The 22,936-nt window shown below is 34.0% G+C and overlaps 2 protein-coding genes and 2 pseudogenes across 3 annotated transcripts in view; 1 reads left to right on the forward strand and 3 right to left on the reverse strand.

The window, feature by feature from the left end:
* The window catches only part of LOC108769849 (methylosome protein 50), a 6,990-nt gene extending 2,190 nt beyond the window's left edge, over positions 1–4,800 (forward strand). The window contains exons 1-5 of one of the 2 annotated variants that reach the window (XM_018521065.1): positions 1,746–2,310; positions 2,921–3,251; positions 3,848–4,020; positions 4,101–4,293; positions 4,418–4,800. In XM_018521065.1, coding sequence (XP_018376567.1) covers positions 2,199–2,310; positions 2,921–3,251; positions 3,848–4,020; positions 4,101–4,293; positions 4,418–4,625 — 1,017 coding nt within the window. In that variant the 5' untranslated portion in view covers positions 1,746–2,198 and the 3' untranslated portion in view covers positions 4,626–4,800. Of the gene's footprint in view, positions 1–1,745; positions 2,311–2,920; positions 3,252–3,847; positions 4,021–4,100; positions 4,294–4,417 lie in introns of those variants that run through there. The other variant, XM_018521066.1, reaches the window with a different exon arrangement.
* Positions 4,794–12,983, reverse strand: Tudor-SN (staphylococcal nuclease domain-containing protein 1). Its single transcript, XM_018521053.1, has 9 exons — positions 12,490–12,983; positions 11,069–11,190; positions 10,772–10,914; positions 9,926–10,420; positions 9,103–9,586; positions 7,975–8,605; positions 7,453–7,902; positions 7,175–7,381; positions 4,794–6,717 (listed from the first exon to the last, which is right to left on the reverse strand). The coding sequence occupies exons 1-9, from the start codon at positions 12,538–12,540 to the stop codon at positions 6,610–6,612; spliced, it is 2,691 nt and encodes an 896-aa protein (XP_018376555.1). The 5' UTR covers positions 12,541–12,983; the 3' UTR covers positions 4,794–6,609.
* A 1,081-nt stretch (positions 12,984–14,064) lies between these two features.
* On the reverse strand, positions 14,065–17,024 carry LOC108769843 (nitric oxide synthase-interacting protein homolog; annotated as a pseudogene).
* Positions 17,025–18,410: 1,386 nt separating this feature from the next.
* Positions 18,411–19,240, reverse strand: LOC108769844 (39S ribosomal protein L14, mitochondrial pseudogene; annotated as a pseudogene).
* Between the last annotated feature and the right edge of the window lie 3,696 nt (positions 19,241–22,936).

Here is a 22,936-nt window from a genome sequence, read left to right on the forward strand (position 1 = left end):
TTCAACTTTAATTAATATTGAATTTTTCTTTTTTTGAATTTTTAAATTTATTTATTTTTTTAGAACTTTTATATAAATTTCAGAATTTTTTCCAGAATTTCTATAATATCCCAGACATCACAAAGTACTAAAAAGATAACGAAAAGAAGTCTTTGTTAAGTTTTCTTTTTGACAAAGCGAAAAGGTAACTTAAAAAAGACATTTTTTACATTAATATTTTAGAATTTCTGTGACGTGTAGATATTAATACAGATAATAACTACATAATTATAATAACTATATATACATATAATATATATTATAAACATATAAAATTATTATATAAAATATTTTAAAATTTTTATAGAAAATTATTCCTACATTTTTTTAATGAATTTTTCATTTTTCCACATAACATAGGACAGTTGCACATCTTCTAGTTGTTTTTTTATATATAGGACATCGCTTAGAGGTCTCTATAGCCGGTATTCATAGTCAGATCTTATATTCAAGACCGCGTCTTAAGTACGGTCTTAAGAAGTCACGAACCAATCAGAGGGCTGCATCAGAGTCTTAAGACATCTTCAGATCGAACTTAAAGCGATCTTAAATATAAGAAACGACTATGAATACCGCCCTATAACTGAAATGGTTACTAAAGAAAATTTTTTAATTTTTTAAAAGGTACTAATCATTATAAATATTACTTATCAATTAATTTAATTTGTGATATTACTACTCCAGCTTAGGACTACTTTAGTTTAGGATTGCGTTCCAAGATCAATAATTATATATAAACAATCGGCGCGCAGTTTGCTTTATAATTAGAACAGAAAAACAAAAAATATTATTATAAGCACGAAGATACACCTTGATCGAATATGGCGGTTTCTATTCGTTTGTGTTATAAAATCTGAAAAAAATTAAATTATTTTTTCAAAAATTTTAACTAATAAGTTTCAAATATGACAAATTCTTAAAAATATAAGATATTATGTGAATTTTTTCCCCAGGAAAATGAGACGAATATATTTAATTAGACATTCGAGAAAAAAAAAAGTATTTTTCTATTCATCTATGTTTATCTTTTTTACGATCTTTTTTTTTCTCTCCAAAAGTCATGAATTATTGCGTCTCCGACTATTCCGATTTCTTTCGGCTTTTGCTAACTCACTTGTAATTTTTTATTAATGCCCTGCATAATTTCGTCCGAGCTTATCGTTCTTTTTTTTTACGTCCGAGCTTATCGTTCTTTTTTTTACGTCCGCGCTTTCTTTCGGGTTAATTTTTCCCATCGTCCTCTTCTTGCTCTGTCTCGCTTCGACCTTTCACCCGTTCTAGTTCCTTTTAGAGTGGGATTTCATTTATGCGTTTTTGTCGTACGACAAATGTGTGCAGAGGCTATTCTTGAACAAATATTGCATACGAAAATAGCAATTCCGTATACAATCGACCAATCACAATCGAGAAACTATCATTTTCGTATGTGAAAATTATTCGTATGTGCTCAAGAATAGGGGTCTTGAGACCCTATTCTTGAAAAGTATCGCATACGAAAAACTAGAGAAATGCTATAGTTATGTAACGCATACTATAGTATTTCCTCAGTTTTTCGTATGCGATACTTTTCAAAAATAGGGTCCTTGAGGATAAAGAGGTCCTCGAATCTTTCTATCCTATAGCCAATAAACAGGCTTAAAAAATGTGTTGTATGATAATAACGCACAAATAAAATCCCACCCTTTAGCTGAACTTCTTGCACCGTTCGTCTCTTTCTTCATTTTCACGTGAAAAGGAAAAAGAGGAAAGATGAACAGTGTAAAAAATTCGGCTGAAAAAACCAGACCATTGTACTCCAACGAGCACGCGCAGATCAGCTCAGACCGAAACTGTTGCGCGCGTTTTGTATGTGGACGCGTGCCTAACCTTAACGACAGTTCTTGGAGAATTGTTTAACTTTATTGTTTAACTTTATCATGAAAATTTGGGCAAAATCATCTGAAAGGCAAAAGAATTGATATCCAGGCGTCGTGAAATTTCAAGGAGAGATTGAAGAAGTAAAAATCCCACCAATCTGTGGGAATTGCTCCGAAAAAGAATCTCAGAAAATCGATGCTCCGACACGGAGGAAAGGAAATTTCTTGATAGGGATTGTGAATCGTTACAAAATTTGATCCTTTTGCCTCATCCTTGTAGTTTAATAGACAGTCCGGTTCGCGATGAGCACGTACAGTTCGATCTCAAACGGGGATCTTTTCAGAAACTTAGCATTTCTAGAAAACCGATCGTCGGTCGACACCAAGCATCTACAGCTTTTCTCAATTTACGATGGTAAAGAAAATGTGTTTAGTTATATAGTTATGGAGTTTATACAGTTATAAAGTTGCGGGGTTTAATTATATAGTTATAATTGTGGAATCAATTATACATTTATAGTTATGGAGTTTAATTATACAGTTAGGAAATTATGGAGTTATAATTATACTGTTATTAAGTTATGGAGTTTGATTATATAGTTATAAAGTTATGAAATTAGTTGCACAGTTATGAAGTTATGGAGTTTAATTATATGGTTATAAAGTTATGGAATTAATTATATAGATATAAAGTTATAGAATTTAATTATACAATTATACAGTTATTATCTATATTACGGAAAAGTTATGAAATTATACAATTAAAAATCCACAGGACATGAACTCTAACATTACATCAATAATTTTGTACTCAATAATATAACTGATATATCACATGTATTATATCGCAACTTATTTATAGTTATATTATAATACAACATGTATTATATCACATTTATATTATTAAGTGGTAAATTATAATATTGATGTAATGTTACTATTAGTTTATATTTTTTGAGAAATTTCATTTCAAGTAATATAACTCCTTTATAGTTATCAATTATAACTAAAGCTTTCTGTTGTAGAAAACAATGCTATTCTTGGAGGCACTAACATGGTCGACCTTTACTGGAATGGTACTCTCTGGTACTACAAGGATATCTCGGACTTTTCTCGAAAGAAAGCCGCCATAAAGCAACGGATGGACAGCGGCGTTTGTGATTCCGCTTACCTGAACGAGAACACATTTGTTATTGTGGAAGACAGTGGTGCTGTGCGGGTTTATCAAGCAGTTGAAATAGACGAGCGTTATGAGTTACAGCTTCTCGGATATGTATGTCAGCATGACGACAGCATCCTGTCGGTATCTGTATTTTCCAATCAGAGAAACATTGTCACAGGAGGAATGGATTGTTGGTAAGAAGTTTCTAAAATAGATGATATTATGAGCTAAAAAAGAAATTATTAGAAAAAAATATTAAATCGTATGGAGCTGATGCTAAAAAAACTGAGTCTGTAACTAAAAGCTAAGAATAAAGGAATTATCTTGCTAATATTCTTATTAAAATAAACTTAGTATTTATTCTTTTTTACACAGTTATATCATTTTGATTTCTTGAAATTAATTAGTGCCTTTTAATCAACATCTGTTACATGGTTACATTTGTTTTCTTTAAAAAGTCTTTAATTTCAAAGGACAATTACAACTTTTAGATGTAAAGTAAAGAAAATTTAATTGTTTGAACATTTTTGTGTAAAACGGCACATTGCTACAATAGATACAAAAATTAAGAACTAATAGTAAATTCAAATATAATAATATACTTTTTATCTTAATAATGCTTCACAGAGGAAACTGAATTATTTTTACTGGAATAAGAATAATTTTTATTCAAACAATTAAAACATAGTGGATCTAGTAAGCCCACTGTCAGCTCCAGAATAATATAATTGAGCGAGTTCAATAGACTTATGTCAGCTAGAGAGAGTTTGTAATCTTATGCTTATTTCAGCTTAAAAATGTGGGACGTAGAGGATTTAATCGCGACATATTCGTATAGCTTTGCACATCTGGACATAATCACTGGTACAGACGTGAAGCCTATGTGCAGTTCTGTATTTGTATCCGTCTCTTTAGATAGCGAATCACTACTATGGGATATTAGACGAGCCAAACCGGCGAGTTGTACGTATATTTAGTTTTTTTTTCTAATATCTTCAAATTTATTACGTTTTTTAAAAAATAATTTTCTTTATTTTTCAAAGGTATCTTCAAGAAAAATGATTGCCCCTTAACAGCAGTATCTTGGAATACTACTTTGGAAAATATCGTAGCAATAGGTACAGCTGAAGGCGGCATTGCAATAATTGACATTAGGCAAACAGAAACTCCGTTATGCGAGTCGATCAAATGTGATAGAGGTGTACACAAGCTGTTATTCAATCCAACTCCAGAGAGGTGAGAATTTATCAGAAATATCAATTTACTTATCTGTACAATATATAGCTCTTATACAGAATATTTCTTACACAATATACTCTTTCGACGATAATAAATTTATGATAACTTATCTATTTTCCAGGAAAGAACAGTTAGCGTGCTGTTTTGATAATACATCGGTAAAAGTACTTGATACCCAAAAAGAATTGATGCAGATATACGAAGATAATAATCACCAAGATTTTGTACGAGGACTCGCATGGTGTAAAGACGATTTATATTCGTGTTCTTGGGACGCAAATGTGCTCAAACATATAGTAAATGAATATATAGCTTTCCAAGGACGATAATTCAAGTTAGACAATAGTAATTATTATTTTGTACGAAGATTTGTGTGATACAAAGACGATTTATACGCATGTTTTTGGGACGCAAATGAACATATTGATTGAATATGTAGTTTTTTAAGAACGATAAATCAATTTTTTGAACACATTAAAATTTTGTGATATTAAAATGATCTTTTTACTTTATAAAATATTTGATTTATTGATTGAAACAACATCTCAATATAATGAATATTTTCCTCACCTCAAAAACTTGCAAACTATTTATTCATTACATGTCAACGACGAAATACTGATCGCAACTCAAAGAGAACTGAGTGGTGTTAATTGAAGGTAAAGATTCACAAGAAATGTGCATTCAATGTTCAGTATATATCTTCACGAGCGGCGAAACAAGGTGTGAATTTTAGTGAGTTTCATACGTTGGAAAACATTCCTCTTGCATTTATTCAAACTTCTTGATCATTGTTTCAGACACTTCTACAACATAGTTATGATGTATATCTCTTTGTGTTTATTCGATATATTCTATTTTATTGCAGAAAAGAGAAAAATATTCGACAATTATAAAGTATTATCGCTACGTATAACAGTAATGTAAAGGAATCAAGTGTATCAATGTAACAGACATGTATACCTTGTGGATCTTTAAAAAAATCATAATACTCTTAATGTAATTTAAACAAGTCTTTCTTTTCCTTTCTGGTCCTACAGTGTGTACGGTATATCAAACATCCAATAGGATTTTATTTACAAAGTACAGTCAATGATAACGTGATAACATAAACAAAATATCACAAATAAAAGTTTATCATCACAAAGCGCCTAAAAAAAATCAGAAAATCATTTCCAGTGTTAGTTAAAGATGATATAAATTAAAGATACGCTATATAATGTAATATATATACATATATAGTAATTCTGATAAAATAAACATGCAAGTTTGTTCTGTGATGCATAGAATCTACATACGTATATTCTTTGTACCGCAGAATATTGCGAGTTACTTCTCCCCGAACACACAGTAGATAACATTTGTTTATCGCGTAAATATATTTTGAATATTTAAAATTTTATATTTGTTGTACTGCAATTTGTAGGACTGATTTGTAGAACAACTGTGCATAAATAATTTCTTGTAAGTACATTAATATATCAAACTTGTTTATATATATAACGTACATGAATAACGTGAATTTATCCGGAAAGAGATGGCAAGAAAGACATGATTTTACAGTATCTTCCTTCACATTATTATTACTGTATATCCCCCACTTTTTGCTGAATTCGCGCGCACACGTGCCACTTTGAAAAAGTTGAAAAATGTATTATCCAAAGAAGCCAATGTCATTTTAATTGAAAATACTCTGATATTCTATTGATATGAATCTTCCTTATCTCGGTTTAACTACCACTGCCCAATTAAATTTGCAATTACAAATTCTACAGCTACATGATCATCCTTGCATATAAAAACTTGAAAAGAGCGCGTACATTAGTTAACATGATTGCTGTTTATCCATAGAAAAAGCAATTAATATATCTAACATGATTGGTGTATCTAAAGTGTTGAATTGCACATTGAAAATTTCATATCGGATTGAAAATATCAGGTCTTCAAACAATTTGTGGCACCGAATTAATAACGAATGTTCATGTCGATGAGAATTCATGTAATGCCAAAGGCTGCATAGTCTCGTTCAAGGACTACATGTGCTCCTTGTTCAATGTATTACAGAAATTATTAAAATCGTTATGTACAATTGTCTTTTTATATACTGAGATATATAATTGCATTGAGACTAACGCGACATGTTACTCTCATATCGACATTCATCATTGTTATTTTTGTATCTATGTAGCGATACATAGACTCGTATATTCTGTTATTTATTATATTGTTTTTTTTTTTGTCAACACGATCTTGTCTTTTCTTTTCCCCCATATTGATAATGCTTATCCCAAATTATTGAGCATTCATTATGAATTACAACCCGAATTCTTTGTCATCGTCTTCCGGCCTTACGTCTCCGTACATCCAGATATTACGATGGTTGTGCTTTGCGTCCTCCTCGGCTTTCTTGTATTCCTCGATCTGCAAATAAAATTAACATATACATATAAATACAATAAATTTTCAATGAATATGGACACAAAGATTCGTTTTTACAAAGTATAGTAAAAGAAAGAAAAGGAATTATTTTATTACGTTTTAAAATAAAACATATCTTTATTTATCATCTTTTGATTACTTATTTTAACCCTCTTTCTTTCTTTTAGTATAATAAATTTTATCACAACACACACACACACAATAGAGATTACGCGTGACTTTGCATAAAAGTACTAGATTCATAATCGATAAATAATGGGTTCGATTTTCATTCCATATACCTCGATTTTTTAAGGTTGATTGAAAAATTAAAAATTGTGAGTAAAAGAGAACAAAGTGTTATAAAAATATTATAAAAATAGATTCGGGAATTCATATTTCAATAAGATAGAAATTTTGTCGCAATAAATGGATACTAATATAGCAGAAATTGACTAACCAATTTAGTAAGTCTCCTATCTCGATGCTTTTGAACGTGCAAGAATCCGTCAGAAATAAGACCCTTCCCGATATCTTCATTTGTACTGGGATGCATCAGCGTCACGGCAATTACGTTATTGCTTAGCTTGTATTCGATATTTAGGAGAAGAATTTTATCCAAAACATCTTCCTTAAACGCATCCACCGCCGCTCTCTTGTCATCCGTCTGTAAAAATACCATCAATAGTCTTTTCGTTAATAATTTATTAATGAATTGTATTAGAATTCATTACTTACGTCGCTCGGAAGAGTCACGCACGCAAGTGCATATTCGTGAGCGTATGGTTTATCAGTCGCGAAACGCGCAGGTAAATCGGCAACTCGTGTAACATTAAGAGTCTCCCTGTTGCCGTAATCGATGTAGAACACACTGACATTGGTACCGGAAACCTTTTCCGTTTTCACGCGGTACCACTGATCGTCACCGCTGAATTTCGCGACCGCTAGATCTCCCCTGGTCGGCTTATAAGCGCCAGGAAGTGGAGGATTGGCGGCTAATTCCTGACGTAATTGTAGAAGCATACTCTCCAACAAGCTGCCCTGATCGACGAACTGGGCGTAGAAATGAAGATCATCAGTAACTTCGGAAATCACAACCTTTTGGTAATCGATCTTCCGCTCTTGTCCCTCCTTTTCGTCCACAATCTTGTCGGTTTCTACTGGCGCTTCCACGCGATTCTTCCAGATCTACAGAACGCAAATTATATTTCAGTTTCTTTAATGAAGTACATTATCCAATAATTAAGCACCTTTACTTACATTAAGTTTTTTTGCTTTTGCACGTTCCTCTGCGGCTTTCAGAGTTTTGGTGAGTTCTCCAGAGTCCGGGAAATTTACAACCTCAGCCAGACCTTCTTCGACCAAAGCAACAGACATATTGACATCGTTCACCGTTAACCAACCAATGAAACCGCTCAACTTTGTTTCCGTGTTCTCGATCTTGATCTCCACGTCTCGTTGGAAACAGTGCTCTTTAGTGAAGGCGAGAGCTTTCTCACCGTATTCGTCGGCTTTCATTACACCACCGCCGGGCAATGTTCTCTGACAACGCGGAGTTCTTATTCCAGCCAATACAAACGTGATAATGTAGTCTTCCTTGGGAAGGTAGAGTTTCAGCCGCGAGCCACTCGTCACAAACTCGACGACCGCTCTAATTCCCTGCGCTCGTTTAAGCGAAGTCAAGAACGCTTTTGCTTTCGAGGGATCGTTCGAGAGATCCACTATTCTGTGAACTGGAATGTCTTTCTTCGCGTGCAGTCCGTGTTGCGATTTTTCTGCTTTGCTTTCAGCCACTTGCAGGAGATTGTACTGAGAGGAACGCTGATCGTCATTCTGTCTGTACTTAATCACTCGCGCAAGACCTCGACCGACCAGTGCTTCTGCAATGTTCCTGTTGGCAGAGTAAAATAAGATAGAATTATCAATTATTAAAAAATTTTAAGTAATTATTAAATAATAATTTTTTTTGTAAATAATTAGAAGGCGAAATCTTATAGTGAACTTGATCATTCACACTACATTCCTATAAAGGCTGCTTTATATAAAACATCTAAATGCAATGGCATTTAAATACTTTATTATATGACAAAATCAACTTTATATAATATAATCAACTAAAATAATGAAATAATACATGTATATTCTCATGTTAAATAACGTGATTATATAAGCCTATTTTCTTGCAACTAAACTTGTTGAATCGTCATTCTTCTTTTTCTCTTCACGTTGGAGAAAAAAGAAACAAATTAAATTTAAAAAACAAGACAAATATATGAGAGAGTAGTTAATAATATTAATTTAAAATATTTATATAGCAGTTTTTAGTATACTAATTTAGTGTACTGCAAGTAAATAAATTCACTATTTCAGAGATCGATTTATACTTACGTTTTGCCGCAAGTTACGGTGCAACATAATTTCTCTGGGAAATTATCCCTAGCCGGGTAATAATGCGTATAATCAACTACCACTTTTACGTTTTTCCTGATAAATTTTTCGCGTAAAAATTCTCGCGCTTCCAACATCCACGGTATATCATAAAGAGGTCTGAAATCTTTCGATCGAGTAGTATTATTGCTGTCCTCGTTCTTCTTTTCACGGGTGGGTGGTCGAATACTACCCAAAAATACTTTCTTGTTTTCCCCGTTCTGAGTTCGAACAATGAGCGCATCCGCATTAACAATTTCCACAACGGTGCCAGTAAACTCGATCTGTGGCCCAGCCGGTTTATAATCTTTCCACAGTCGCAAATGTGCTTCCTTCGCAGCTTTCTCAGCGAGGTACAACTTTTCCGCGCCGGACCTACTATTGCTGATCGACCAATCCTGACATTTCGCGAAACCCTCGCTCAGTAGAATTTCAGCGATGTTTCCTAATATAAATAAAAAAATCATTGATTATAATTAAATTCAATTATTTAGAATATTGTACATAATTTAGCATACACTGCTCACTGCCAGATGTGTTTAACAGTAGAAATATTAACTTCTTACTCGTTAAAAAGAGACCAAACAAATAAATTATAAAATTTAGAAAAACATGAAAATTAATTAATATTTCTTCAGTATAAAGGACATGATATTTATTAAAAGTAAAAAAAATTCAGAATCTTATCTTTTACATAAAAATATATTTAGTTAAAAAATAAAAACAGTTAATAATGACTTGTTGATATTTATAGTGATAAAATGTCAGATTTTAACAAACTTACCCTTAGGATGAATGACGCTGCCAATGAAGTTATTGTTGTTGACCGACTCCAACACTATTTCGACGTCCCTATGTAAGAGCCGCGATTCCACAAAGTATCTAGCTTCGTCCGCATAAGGATCGCCCACGGAATTCTCGCGACGACCATTCGGCCAGCCAGGACAGCGAACACCCGAGATCATCAGCGTTATATTATAAAAATCAGGCAAGAGAAAAGCCTTCACGGTAGAGCCGTCGAAGACGAATTCAATTACTGCCTTGATTGGTTTTTTGGCGAATTTCTCGACTAATTTCCGAGGATCATCGACAGTCCACTTGATGTCCCGTATATGTTCGGAAGTCGGCGAATCTGACCACTTTCCTTTCTTTGCAAGTTTCGCTATATTTTCCAGTTCGATCAACCGTTGTTGTTCAGCCGTAGGATTGCGGTTGTCTTTCTTAACGGTCACCAAACCCTCAGACACCAAAGTATCAATTACGTTCTCACCATTCCTGTCTGCATAACAATTGTGATTAGATGCAAAAATTTAATCACTGCCGTGTTCAGCAGAATGTTTACTTTGCAACTGTTGAAAGTTTTCTTTGCACTAACTGGATTATATTTTTAAATTTAGAGGAACAGTTCTATCTCAGCAAAGAAAACTTCGCGGCCATTGGCTGCGTTTAGCAGAAAAAGCACTGTTGTAAGAATCTTTGGTTCTTGCCCTTAATTCTTCACAGGATCTAAATGTATAAACTATTCATACTATACTAAAAAAGTTTATAACAGTTGTAAATCTGCTTTTTCTGTTGAACGCAGCCGATTTTCCAAGTTCTAGCAAATATATGGTGTATCACAAATAAATACCTTTTCCTAACCAAACAGTTCCATATGTTCTGGCAGTGTTGACCGACTTTTCAGTTGCGAAAGTAACATCTTGGCCAATCAATTTTCGACGTAGGAACTCTCTTGCTTCCCAGGCGTACGGCTCATCTTTGGTTTCATCCGTGCTACAAATACGTAAATATTATTTTAATTTTATAATTAAATTATTATCAATAAACTTATATAAATCTCTGCTTAGTCCAAAAACTAGAAAATAATAAAGAAAAATCTTTAAAAGTAATAATTTTGTATAGCATATGAATATGCACTTTTACGTACCTGTCATTTCCTTTCCAACGTTCTAATTTTGGAGCAGTAATGTTGCACAAAGTGATTGTCATTTCGGGTGGAGGACCACCCATAGGTTGTCCACGGATGACAACGGTATCTCCCGATGTCACCTTTAGAATTAAAATTTTGCAGTGTGAGAAAGCTTAAAGCATTCCTAAATATTCAGAGTATTACATTATATCTTCGATTTTACACAGAATACTTATTACGAAATTGCTAATAGCTTTCAAAGAATTGCTAATTTCTTATGCAATTTTCATAAAAATGTTAATATTTTTTTCTGAATTGCAACAAACTCCTGTCAACAAGGAAAAAATTAAAAAGCAAAAAAACAGTAAAAACATTCTCATTAACATAAAAGAATATCTGCCACTTTTAGAATTTGTACCTTTAAAATTTTGTAGAGAAAGTATGAAAAAGTTCAAAGTATCCCAAAATATCCAGTATGATATTACATTTCAGATTAGAATACCAAATACGCAATTATTAGTACCTTTCATAGACTTTTTGAGTCTTAACACAATTTATCATATTTCGACAAGAAATAGATTAAAAAGCAAGAAGACGGTAAAGACATCCTCATTAATATTTGTCGCCTTTAGAATTAAAATTTTGCAGCATGAGAAAGCAAAATCCTAAAATATCCAGCACTATGTATCTCGGATTAATTAGAACACTAATAGTGCAACTGCTAATCTTTCATAGAACTTTCTGAATCATAACACTCTAAATTTTTCTAAAGATATCAGACAAATATTTTTTTATTCTAAAGATATCTATCTGATATCTTTAGAATAAAAATTTTAGTGTAAAAAATTTTTAAGTATCCCACAATATCCGACAAATATTATATCCTTATTAAGATTGGAATAAAATACCAATTATACAATTGCTAATATCTTTCCAAAAACGTCCTAAATCATAACACTCAACAAGAAATAAATAAAAAAAGTAAGGGGATAATAAAAATATAAATGTAAAGTGAAAACATAGACGCAATAAATATTTGATGTTATTCTTAGAATAAAATTTTGCAGCGTGAGAAAACTTTAAGTATCCCAAAATATCCAGTACCATATCATATTTTGGAGTGAGTACGGTCTGTTATGCAATTGCTAATTTCTTTCATAGAATTTTCCAGCAACAAACTCTCGTCGTTCAATGACGAATAAATTAAAAAGAAAGAGGACAGTGAAAACAATCTCATTAACGTGGTGTATATCTAAAGAATTTTAGGAAGCATCACATGGCAGGCTGCTGTAATAGTACTTCAGATTGCAACCATATGTTCTATGGTGCGGTTCCTGCCAACTGGATGAGCGGGCAGTGGGTCAACACTCAACAATTGAGTCGGTACGGCACAAATAGGGAGAGCCACGAGAAAGGTCCAGTGGCGTTCGGTTCCTCACCTGCTTCACCACTCCGTTGCGCAGTTTCACTGGTGCCTGAGGTGCACTCATGATGCCGCGCGATGATGCCCTAGAACGGGAAGATCGGTGCGATCGACGACGATGCGCTCGTTCCAGTGATCAGCACGTGCGCTCTCAGATCGAGAGTTCAATAGCAGCTGTACTCGTGACTCCGCAATTTATCGTTCCTCGTGGTGCGTTTGGGAGAAAAAAAGGACAGACTTTCTCACTCTCTCTCTCTTTTTCTCTCTCTCTCTTGTGAGAAGGGCTGCGAACTCAGGAATGACGAGTTATCATGTTGGCTGACGTATGCAGGGCAGAGACAGGCGGCCCAGAGTTCTCTCACGTTTCCTTTCTACGTATAATCGCGGCTGTTACTTTACGAGGTGGCCTGCGATCGGTGCGAGCGCGATCTACACACCGAAAGGGGCACGCTACGAAATGCGCTTGGGCGCGATGGTGATGTGGCAACACGCGACAACACGCCGCGCGACACAGTGTCGCACTCTATGCTCCGCCTTCGAATTGGCGCGCACGAGAGCGGTTTCTTGGCCCGTCTTGGGTGCGGTCCACTTGGCAGTCGGCACCTGCGGTTGGATTCACACTGCATCCGATTTTCGTCGTACGACGCTCTGATTAAGATTTAATTAGTAACTAAAAAGTATATTAAATTTCATGAAATTTTTAACAGTGTAGGACGTACAGAAGCAACTAGACCCTTTTGTGACTTTATTAAATAAAATTTGAGACTTGATTCCATCAATGTAAGATTAATTTTAATCTTGGTTCAATTTTCTCTTCCATCTTTTTTAATTCTAAGAATTGTAAAGGGGAAAACAATAATTTCATAACAGAAATTAAAGTTAATTTAACATTGATGGAATTAGGCCTTAGTATTCATAATGCTAGAAATCGCTCGGACAGAGAAAAAATTAATAATAAATTGCATTTGAACAATATATATATTGGGCCATTCAATCAATGGGAATTATACTCATAACCATACACATCACATACAACCAAATACAACATAAATATTTAAAGGAGGAAAACAGAAGGAAGATAATTTAACATAATTTAAGAATAAAAATTAAGCTATAAATATTTGATATATATTATAAATGAAGCAAGATAATGAAAGATAAAATTCATTTTTATTCACCTTTCAATTTAAAAAAAAAAGGATTTTAAGATATGCTCTTATTATGCTTATACTGTTTTCTTTTTATTCTTTAAATTTTTTGCCCTTTTTAACTTTTTTTCGATGTGCAAATCCAAAAATTTAATTCAAAATCTCTTTCTTGCTCCTAAATATGTTATTCTTTTATAAGCAAATTTTTGGTTTTATATATATATATATATAGATTTATAAACTACATATATAAACCAAATTCTTTAATGTAAGCTAGTAAAATCAAACACATACACACACATATGAAAATTTTAACTATTTTTTTGGACCATCAAGAATAGCGATAATTCCCTTTTTCTATTCTCGCATATTTCTATGCTATAAATAAAATAATTATAGTACACATTATACAAGTATACATAGAAAGTGTTATGTAAGTGATAATACTTAATTATTCCTGATTAAATATCTACAGTGAAATACAGCACAATATTTACAGCACTTGTGTATTTTCTTATAATAATAAAACTAAGAACGTTTAAATACAATAAAGCGATGAAAAATACTCTTCAGGCTTGTAACACCGGCCTTTCGTGTCTGCCTTCTAATGAATCATTAACGAATGCATAACCAGTGCCACCCTGTAAAATAATAAAAATGGATATTATTCTTTGTATTATATGATTATTCTAATACTGTTTGTAACTAACTACTTACCCTTTGTAGGGGGTTTATATCAGATGGTGTCAATTTGGAATTATCTAAAGGATTAATCCAGTCCTTTTTTATCAATTTTTCCACACATTAAATTGTGACTACGTCACCGCTATAAGTATGAAATGTTTAAACACGACAAAATTATTATTTACGATTCACGCAAGTTAGGAGATTATTCGATTCTCTTACGTTGTTTTTATCACGGCGCAAGGGACACTGTTGCCCAAAACATCGTGCGTGATAGGACACATGTATCGCGCCTGTTTAACGATAAGCGTTCTCTTATCATCTGGATCCCGAACCACAGTGAATTTATCACAATCAAATCCTTCACTTCCAATGGCTTTCCACTGACAGGACAATAAATGGTCTTGTCAGTAAGATTTCCTTCGCTCCCGGTATCTTCGAGGGTATCCAGAAGCTCGGTAGCATCTTGTCCTTGCCGTTCTTCATGTTAGAAACCGAATCTATATCCAATGTACTGGGACTACTAGATACAATGGTTTCCTCATACTTTAGAAAATTTTGCAGCATTTTCAGTTCCTCGTTGGCTGTCTGTTCTTGCGATTGCTCCTGTAATAATAAATACAGCGTACATAAATATATCAACAATTCGAACTGTTTGATAATTTTGGTAACATGTAATAAAAAGCAATAAAAGAAACCATGTATCGTACAATGTAGATATAATATATGGCTTTTGATAGGGTTAAATTTATCATCCGTTATATATATATATATATATATATATATATAAATAAAAGAAGAGGTGTTTTCCATTTAACGACACAAGTTGATACGAACATTCTGTCTTTCTTGCAGAATTGGTAAAAAACATGTTTTAAACAGTTTAAAATATAGTTAATTGATGTTATTAATGTTTTTTTATAATATTCTTTAAAATATATTTGAAGCATTAAAAACATATTCAAAGAAATGTTTTATTCTTAAAAAAAAAATTAGTCTTTGTCAACCTTTCTTTCTTGGCATTCAATGAGCAATGGAGACAGAACACTTGTGTCGATGTATCACTAAATGAAAAGAATTCAAACATGGAATACACTCGAATAATGCAGGAAGAATGCTCCTGGAATGCAATCTGTACATTAGGCTTAAAGCTCGTTTATAATTTACCCTCTTCTTTTTGCTTCTGCTTCTCGTATTCCTTCAGTTTCCTCGCGTATTCTTTTTTTTTAGTCAAAATGTACTCCAATATCGCTTCTTTATCAAATAAAAAACCATCCTTCCTGCAACAATAGATTGTTAATTGTAAATAAAAGACATAAATGTACAGATATAAGTCACATATCCATTTCTACCAATGTAGATTAACTTTAAACTGTGATGTTTATAACTAAAAAAAAATAAAACGTATGTTAAGGGCCTGCGCACAATAGAGGAACAAGAATTAGATATTAAGATTTCAACCTATCAGAAACCGTGTATTCTGATGTAATCAGTTTCTGATAGGTTAAAATCTTAATATCTAATTCCTGTTCCTCTATTGTGCTCAGGCCCTAAGATAGTAGAGATTAAAATTAATAGAAATGAACAAGTCATAATAGAGACCTTACAGGTCAATAATACTGTCAATATCAACAAATACTGACAATATTATTCTATATAAGAAAATTCCAAAAATTTCCCCGGAATTTAATAATAAAACTTCATGGAACTTCTGACTTTTCGGGATAAAAAAGGGATCACTGAAAATTCCAGGTTTTTCAAGATTTTACAAATAATACACATTGTGCAAGATTCGTGATATAAGATACTTACGTTATTACTGGGTTCCTGCAGGGTTGTAGAGTCAAACAACAACAGTCGAAATCTTTGACGGAGTCCTTCCCCACTCGTTGAGTATTGGTGCCATAACCTGACGCCGCAGCGTCCTTCTTTTCATGATACATGTACACTGCACCAGCGGTGCAATTTCTCGCATGCCGCGTCACCGCGATTGAAAATTCGAAAATGATACTTCTCTTTAGAGAAAATATTACTCGTTCTCTTCACTCTCTCTCTCTCTTCGAGTTAAAAGCTTGTTGATTTGGAGGTTACAGAGTTTCCCTTTGCTGATGGAATTTCCGTCTTCTCTCATTGAGGTTACATGATGATTCCTATCTACAAGAGCTCATGTTATAGATTTCTATAACGAATATAAAGACAAATATAGATTTTTATATCAATATAGAAAAATCTGTGGCTTATACTATTTTTTTAGGTTAAGACTGTCATCAAGATCACGAAACGCAAATCTGTTCAGTTCTCTACGGCTAAAATCAAGTAGCAACGTCATTAAAATGTAAATGCAAAAACACAAAAAAAAACGACTTTTTGGCAAAAGGCAAAGAACAGAATTACATACTTGCTTAAAACGAAAAACAGTGAGCGATTTATGAATAAAGGCCGTCACATTCTTTTGTAATCGGAGCGACGTTCGAGGGACCGAGTGAGAAACTGAACTCTATTCTCTCGCAGACGTCGCAAGACTTTAAAGCTTTCTATCTTTCGGTAATTCCACGTATTTACCAATCGCTGTGCAAATACCAACTGTGATAATAGTCGAGCTGATGATACGACTGTGATACCTACTCCATTGTCCATCAGCCCATGATGGTTTCCTCCCCTCCATGATTTCCTTCGTCCATGGTTTCGTCCACCATGATGAATAATGGGAGTGACTCATCTTTCTTCATTCCACCATAATGGCGACCATGGCGACCGTTGATTAAACGTGTTACGAGATGTTGAGAGCGGTTCGGGTCGTTTAGACAATCACAAAAAAAATTTTTAAACAGCAAAACTGTTGCGTTATAGATGTTACTGATTGAATAAGGATAATACCCATAGCGCCTGCTGTTCATGTGGCTTCTGTTAACTGATAAACTGGTGTTTTCAGCATAGTAAGCCTGGTAAGTAGTAATTCTATTTTCGAATTAACAATAATGCTTAGTTGCTTTGTTCCCATATTTACTGCTAAAGTACTGATCTATAGATGTTTGACACATACTATACATCTCCAGTATTGGCAGTGAATATCTCAACACAGGCTATAATGGTGTTCATTATTGGTGTATTCAGTTTTGTTCATTATTGTTCATTATTGGTGTATTCAGTTTTGTAATATGTACATAACTTTATAAACTAAATTAATTAATTAAGTATATATTACAACTTATGAATTAATTAGTTTCTTGTTATTTACATTTTTTTTTTTTTTTTGGTAGACGGTGAACGGTATTCGTTTCTTGGCGTACGAAGACTGTTCACACGTCTATTTTTTTGTTTGGAGTCTTTACAGACTCTTGTTTTATTTGGTGTTTTGGTACATATAGACCAGACCTACTATGCTGAGACACAGTTTTGTCTTATTTTGCATCCTGAGCCTGTATTGAAACTATTGAATAAAGATTTTGATGATTAAACCATGTTGATCCCTTCTGACCCTATTAGGAACAGCAAGCCGCTTCCTTCATCAGTATCAGACTACCGATCCTCTACCCTCTACCTCTGGCAGGAGGATCCGAAATACTTATCTATATTCTATTCTTATATAGTTATCATATCGTAAACAAGTGCTTTCGAGAAATGAAGGATTATTCGCATTACTAATTTGATTACTGAATTCGATGAAGACAAATTTGATAATAAATTCTATAAAGGCAAAGAATTAAAGTTATGCAATTTGTTAAAATTTTAATAAAAATATAAATCAATTAACATAGGCATAATATAACTTCAACAATTAATTTAAATATAAAGTGATAGACATCACGTGGCTAATAAGTGAACTAAAGTTACACTTGACAGCGCTATACTTATGTACTATAATCACAGAATAGCATACGCGATCATTTCATCCTTCTTGTCATCAAACATTAAACAAGAATGAGACGAGACATGATGCAAACATTGCAAACGTGTGTTATATATATATATATATATATATGTTCGAATATGACAATTTTATTATTAAATTATTAATATACAATAAAATACACAGAAATACATGAGTAATACACTTCCATACTACAAGTTTTGCAGTAAATATTGAACAAGTACAATATTAACATTATAATGAAATATGTAATACATATATTACAATAGTAGGCAAGATAGATACACTACACGAATCTGCAATCGCTATTAATTTAGTATAATTTGTTCCTTTGCTGAGAGTTTATTTCATTTTTGTTCGGAGTATGTGTGGAATAGGCACCTGTATTCATGTACCAAGAAGTGTGTCATTGTCGTCTACGAGTACCAGATTGTTGCTAACGAACTTGGGAACTTTAGGAACCTGTTGCTGTTTCAATCCAATCCTTTTTCTTTTCACCTCTTACAGCAACTAACATTCTATCATCTGAATAATGCATATAGCAATGTTTAAATACATTTCATATAAAACGATAATATTTTTTATGTTTTTTATTTATTGCCTCACCGATGTATCCTATCCCTTGTTTGTTGTACATGTGTATGCAACGTGGTAGTCTATCCTCCATCATAGCTTGCTTCGCTGTTATCCACTACTCTCAATCGACTCAATTTAATTGTCTGACTCACAGAGGTTGAAGTAGAAATGTTTCTGCTTGCAACACTTGACATAGCAAAATATGACAACATTATCGTTTTAATCTCCCTTTAAGATAATCTGAAACATCATATAATATAAAAAATTGTATAATGCATTTAATATTACAACAACACTCATAGCATAAACTTCCTCTTAGCAGAAAGAAAATAAATAACGTTACAAACAATAAATTAAACGAATTCTTTTTTTCTCACATATTTTTATATTTACCGTAGAATCCAAATTTCCTCTTTGGCAATTTTAATGCTAAAACCAATTTGCAGTTTTTAATTGCGATATCTTTTCAGAGATAAAAAAACGACAATTTTGACATAACCTCAACATTGCTTAGGATTATTCTAATGGATCGATGACGTCTTGGCGCACTTTATTGGCCAACGCCAACCAATCGCGTTCATGCCTTCACCGCTTCGACACATTGGATTGGCCAATAAAAACGGCAGCCGTCGAATTCTTTCATTTTGTTATGAAGTCTGTTCGTTCTTAGACCTGTTTCTTTTGGTTCAACTCTTGCACCAGTGCAATTTTCTTCCTCTTCGATCCTCCTGGAGAGAAAAGGAAGAAAGATGAACTGGTGCAAAAGCTCAGCCAAAAAGAACAGGGGCTCTATTCTTGAAAAGAAACGTATATGAAAGTCCAATTACGGATTCGACCGTAATTGGTCAATTTCTTACGACTTAAGGCTTAAAACACCTATTGTAGATCCGGAGTTCCTCAACGCTCGAATGTATACTTATCTCTTTTTAAGTGCATACAATTTTAAAGATTTCTTGCAACACGAACAGATTTAACAATTTTAATAAAATAGGTTAGGAAACTGTTTGATGTGGGCATCCCCACCCACACACTTCCCATGCTTTTAGAAAATTGCAAGTAATGTTTCCTTCAGAATTTTCTAAAATTTCATAGAATGTGATGAAAAAAACCGAAAAAAAACACGGTCTGTAGCTTGCATCATATCTATCGCAGCTGCTATTATATTATTTCTTGTTTCGAAACAATTATTTTCGAACAGATTAAAAACTGTTTAATGTAGCGTTGCTCCGATTTTAATATTTTTTATAAAAAATATTTTTTTTAAATTATTCATAATTCTGTGGAATGCTACGGAAAGTAATGAACAACCACATTTAATTTGCATCATATTACCCCGGATCTACAATAGGGTTTTAAGCCTTAAGCCATAAGAAATGGGCGAGTCACAGTCGCTTATTCTTCTCGGATTCGACTGTAATTGGTCAGTTTCTTACGGCATAAGGCATAAAACACCTATTGTAGATCCGGACTTACAGATGCAGTGTTGTGCTATTTTTTGGGAGGGCACCGATTGCACACATTGCATATTGCACACGTGTGTCGCTAATTGGCCAATTTAAAAATAAAATATTCTCATTGATAAAGCAATGAAAAATTACTAGGCATCAGCTGATATGGGTGGTGTGTGAAATCGGGGCCGCGGTCCGATTCACGCTCACAGTTCTATCAGTGCTTACGACAATAAAGGCCTAAACACAATGCCAGGCAATAGCGATAGTATAGCTATAGGAATAATATAGAAATAAGAGATACATAGGCTGGGTTCGGGGAGACGCTATTAGCGCTATTTGTGTCATTCTATCTTCATCGTTCATTAAATGTGAAACAAGGATAGTATGACACAAATAGCGTTGATAGCGCGCTCTTCGAACGCAGCCTAACTATCGCCTCCCGTTGCACAATGCGGCGAAAGAAATAAAGGCCAACCAATCAGATCGCGTACATACTGTAGTATGCTCTTCTGCTTCAGTAGACGTAACCTAAAAATGTTAAATCATTAGGCGTCGTCTACAATACACGGAGTAAGAAGTAAGAGTAAGAAATTGACCAATCACAGTCGAATGTGAGAAGAATAATCGACTGTGATTGGTCAATTTCTTACTCTTACTTCTTACTCCGTGTATTATAGACGGGCCTTTACAGGACACGGGTCACCAATCATTAAATTTCTTTAAAGATAAAAATTTTTCAATAAAGTATTTTTTAAACAAATTTTCATCAAAAAATATTGGTAAATATATTTTATAATGGGTAAAGGTAAAGTTCAGGGTGATCACCTCAAAAATCGATAAAATTATATTCATTCGACGCGTTTTTGCATAAAACGAAAGAATCTGGCAGAAAAAAACGTCGCTCTGCCTCGCGAACCGAGATATTAATCGTTAAAGTTCACGACTATTCCGGTTAGGATATCTGTCATACCTTCACTGCTTTATCTGTCACTGTTTTAAAAACACAAAAAGTCACTGCTTTAAAAATACAAAGGTACTGTCTGCAAACACAAAAAGTCATTTTTGTGTTTTTAAAAAAGTGACTTTTTGTGTTTGTAGACAGTACTTTTGTGTTTTTAAAACTAATTGAGTCGACAGATCGTGAAAAGAGGTTATAGCGGAGAAGAAGAACAGAATGTAAAATCTGAATACTGATTGGTAGGCTATAACAGGCGATTGACACAGAATTCCAACTCGTCGGAAATTTATCGCTATCGTTATTCCATGTTCCTATGTGCATTGACATATGGATTCCTGTACGTTGGATTCCTCTGTTCCTATCGCTATGTCTATCGCTATCGCTATTGCCTCGCATTGTGTTTAGGCCTTACTGATTTAACATTTTTAGGTTACGTCTGTTGAAGCAGAAGAGCATACTACAGTATGTACGCGATCTGATTGGTTGGCCTTTATTTCTTTCGCCGCATTGTGCAACGGGAGGCGATAGTTTATGTATCTCTTATTTCTATATTATTCCTATCGCTATACTATCGCTATTGCCTGGCATTGTGTTTAGGCCTTAACGCAGCCGTCTTGTCGTGTTCAACTTGCCCTTTCTTTCTGAAATGTTCGAAACCGTTATTTTTCCCGCATTTCTGACGTCACGTAATCATGACGCTCACGGTGCCTCACCTTTCATCTAGGAGCACTCTAAGCACCGTGAGTGCTATGTAACTATGACGTCACTGTGTTCACACTGGCGCTGCAAGCACGAAATGGACCAACCATAAGCAACCGTGAGCGCACTAATCACGCTATAAGCGTGAATCGGACCACGGTCCGGGATTGTAGGCAAACGGGATCCTCTTTTCTATATCTTTAAATAAGGTGAATATTACAAAAGTGAGCAAATTTACTAGGTGTTGACCAATGAAATGATCAGCATTCTAGTAAATTCGCTCATTTTTGTAATTTTCAGTTTGTTTCAAAATACAGAATCGATCCCCTGGTTTGGTGAGGGAGGATCCCGTTTGCCTACGGTTCTGATTGTACACATTACTCATATCAATTGATGCCTAGTAATTTTTCGCTGTTTTGCCAATGAGATTATTTTATTTTTTTAAATTGGCCAATCAGCGATACATGTGTGCAATATGTGATGCGTGCAATCGGAGCCCTCCCGTTTGCTGATACAGGATGCTTTCCAGTTGTTTAAAGGCCACTTTCACCAAGCTTCGATTAGTCCGGATCTACAATAGGTGATTTAAGTTTTAAGCCATAAGAAATTGACCAATTACAATCGAATCCGAGGGGAATAATCGATTGTGATTCGCCCATTTCTTATGACTTAAAGCTTAAAAATTTATTGTAGATCCGGACTTAAACCCAGATCCTCATACGGGCAACAGCGCTTTGACACAGAGCGCTAATTAGCGAAAAACGGGTGATGAGGGTAAATTTAACCCCACAATCGGCTTTTCACCAATTAGCGCTCTGTGTCAAAGTGCTGTTGCCTGTATGAGGATCCGGGCTAAGTCCGGATCTACAATAGATGTTTTAAGCCTTAAGCCGTAAGAAATTGACCAACTACAGTCAAATGTGAGGAGAATAATTGATTATGATTCGTCCATTCTTTATGAATTAAAAATCTATTATAGATCCGGGGTAAGTCTGGATCTACAATAGAGTTTTAAGCCTTAAGCCATAAGAAATGGGCGAATCACAGTCGCTTATTCTTCTCGGATTCGACTGTAA

The sequence above is a fragment of the Trachymyrmex cornetzi genome, unplaced genomic scaffold (genome assembly GCF_001594075.2).
Source record: "Trachymyrmex cornetzi isolate Tcor2-1 unplaced genomic scaffold, Tcor1.1 scaffold96, whole genome shotgun sequence".
NCBI classification, from domain to species: Eukaryota; Metazoa; Arthropoda; class Insecta; order Hymenoptera; family Formicidae; genus Trachymyrmex; species Trachymyrmex cornetzi.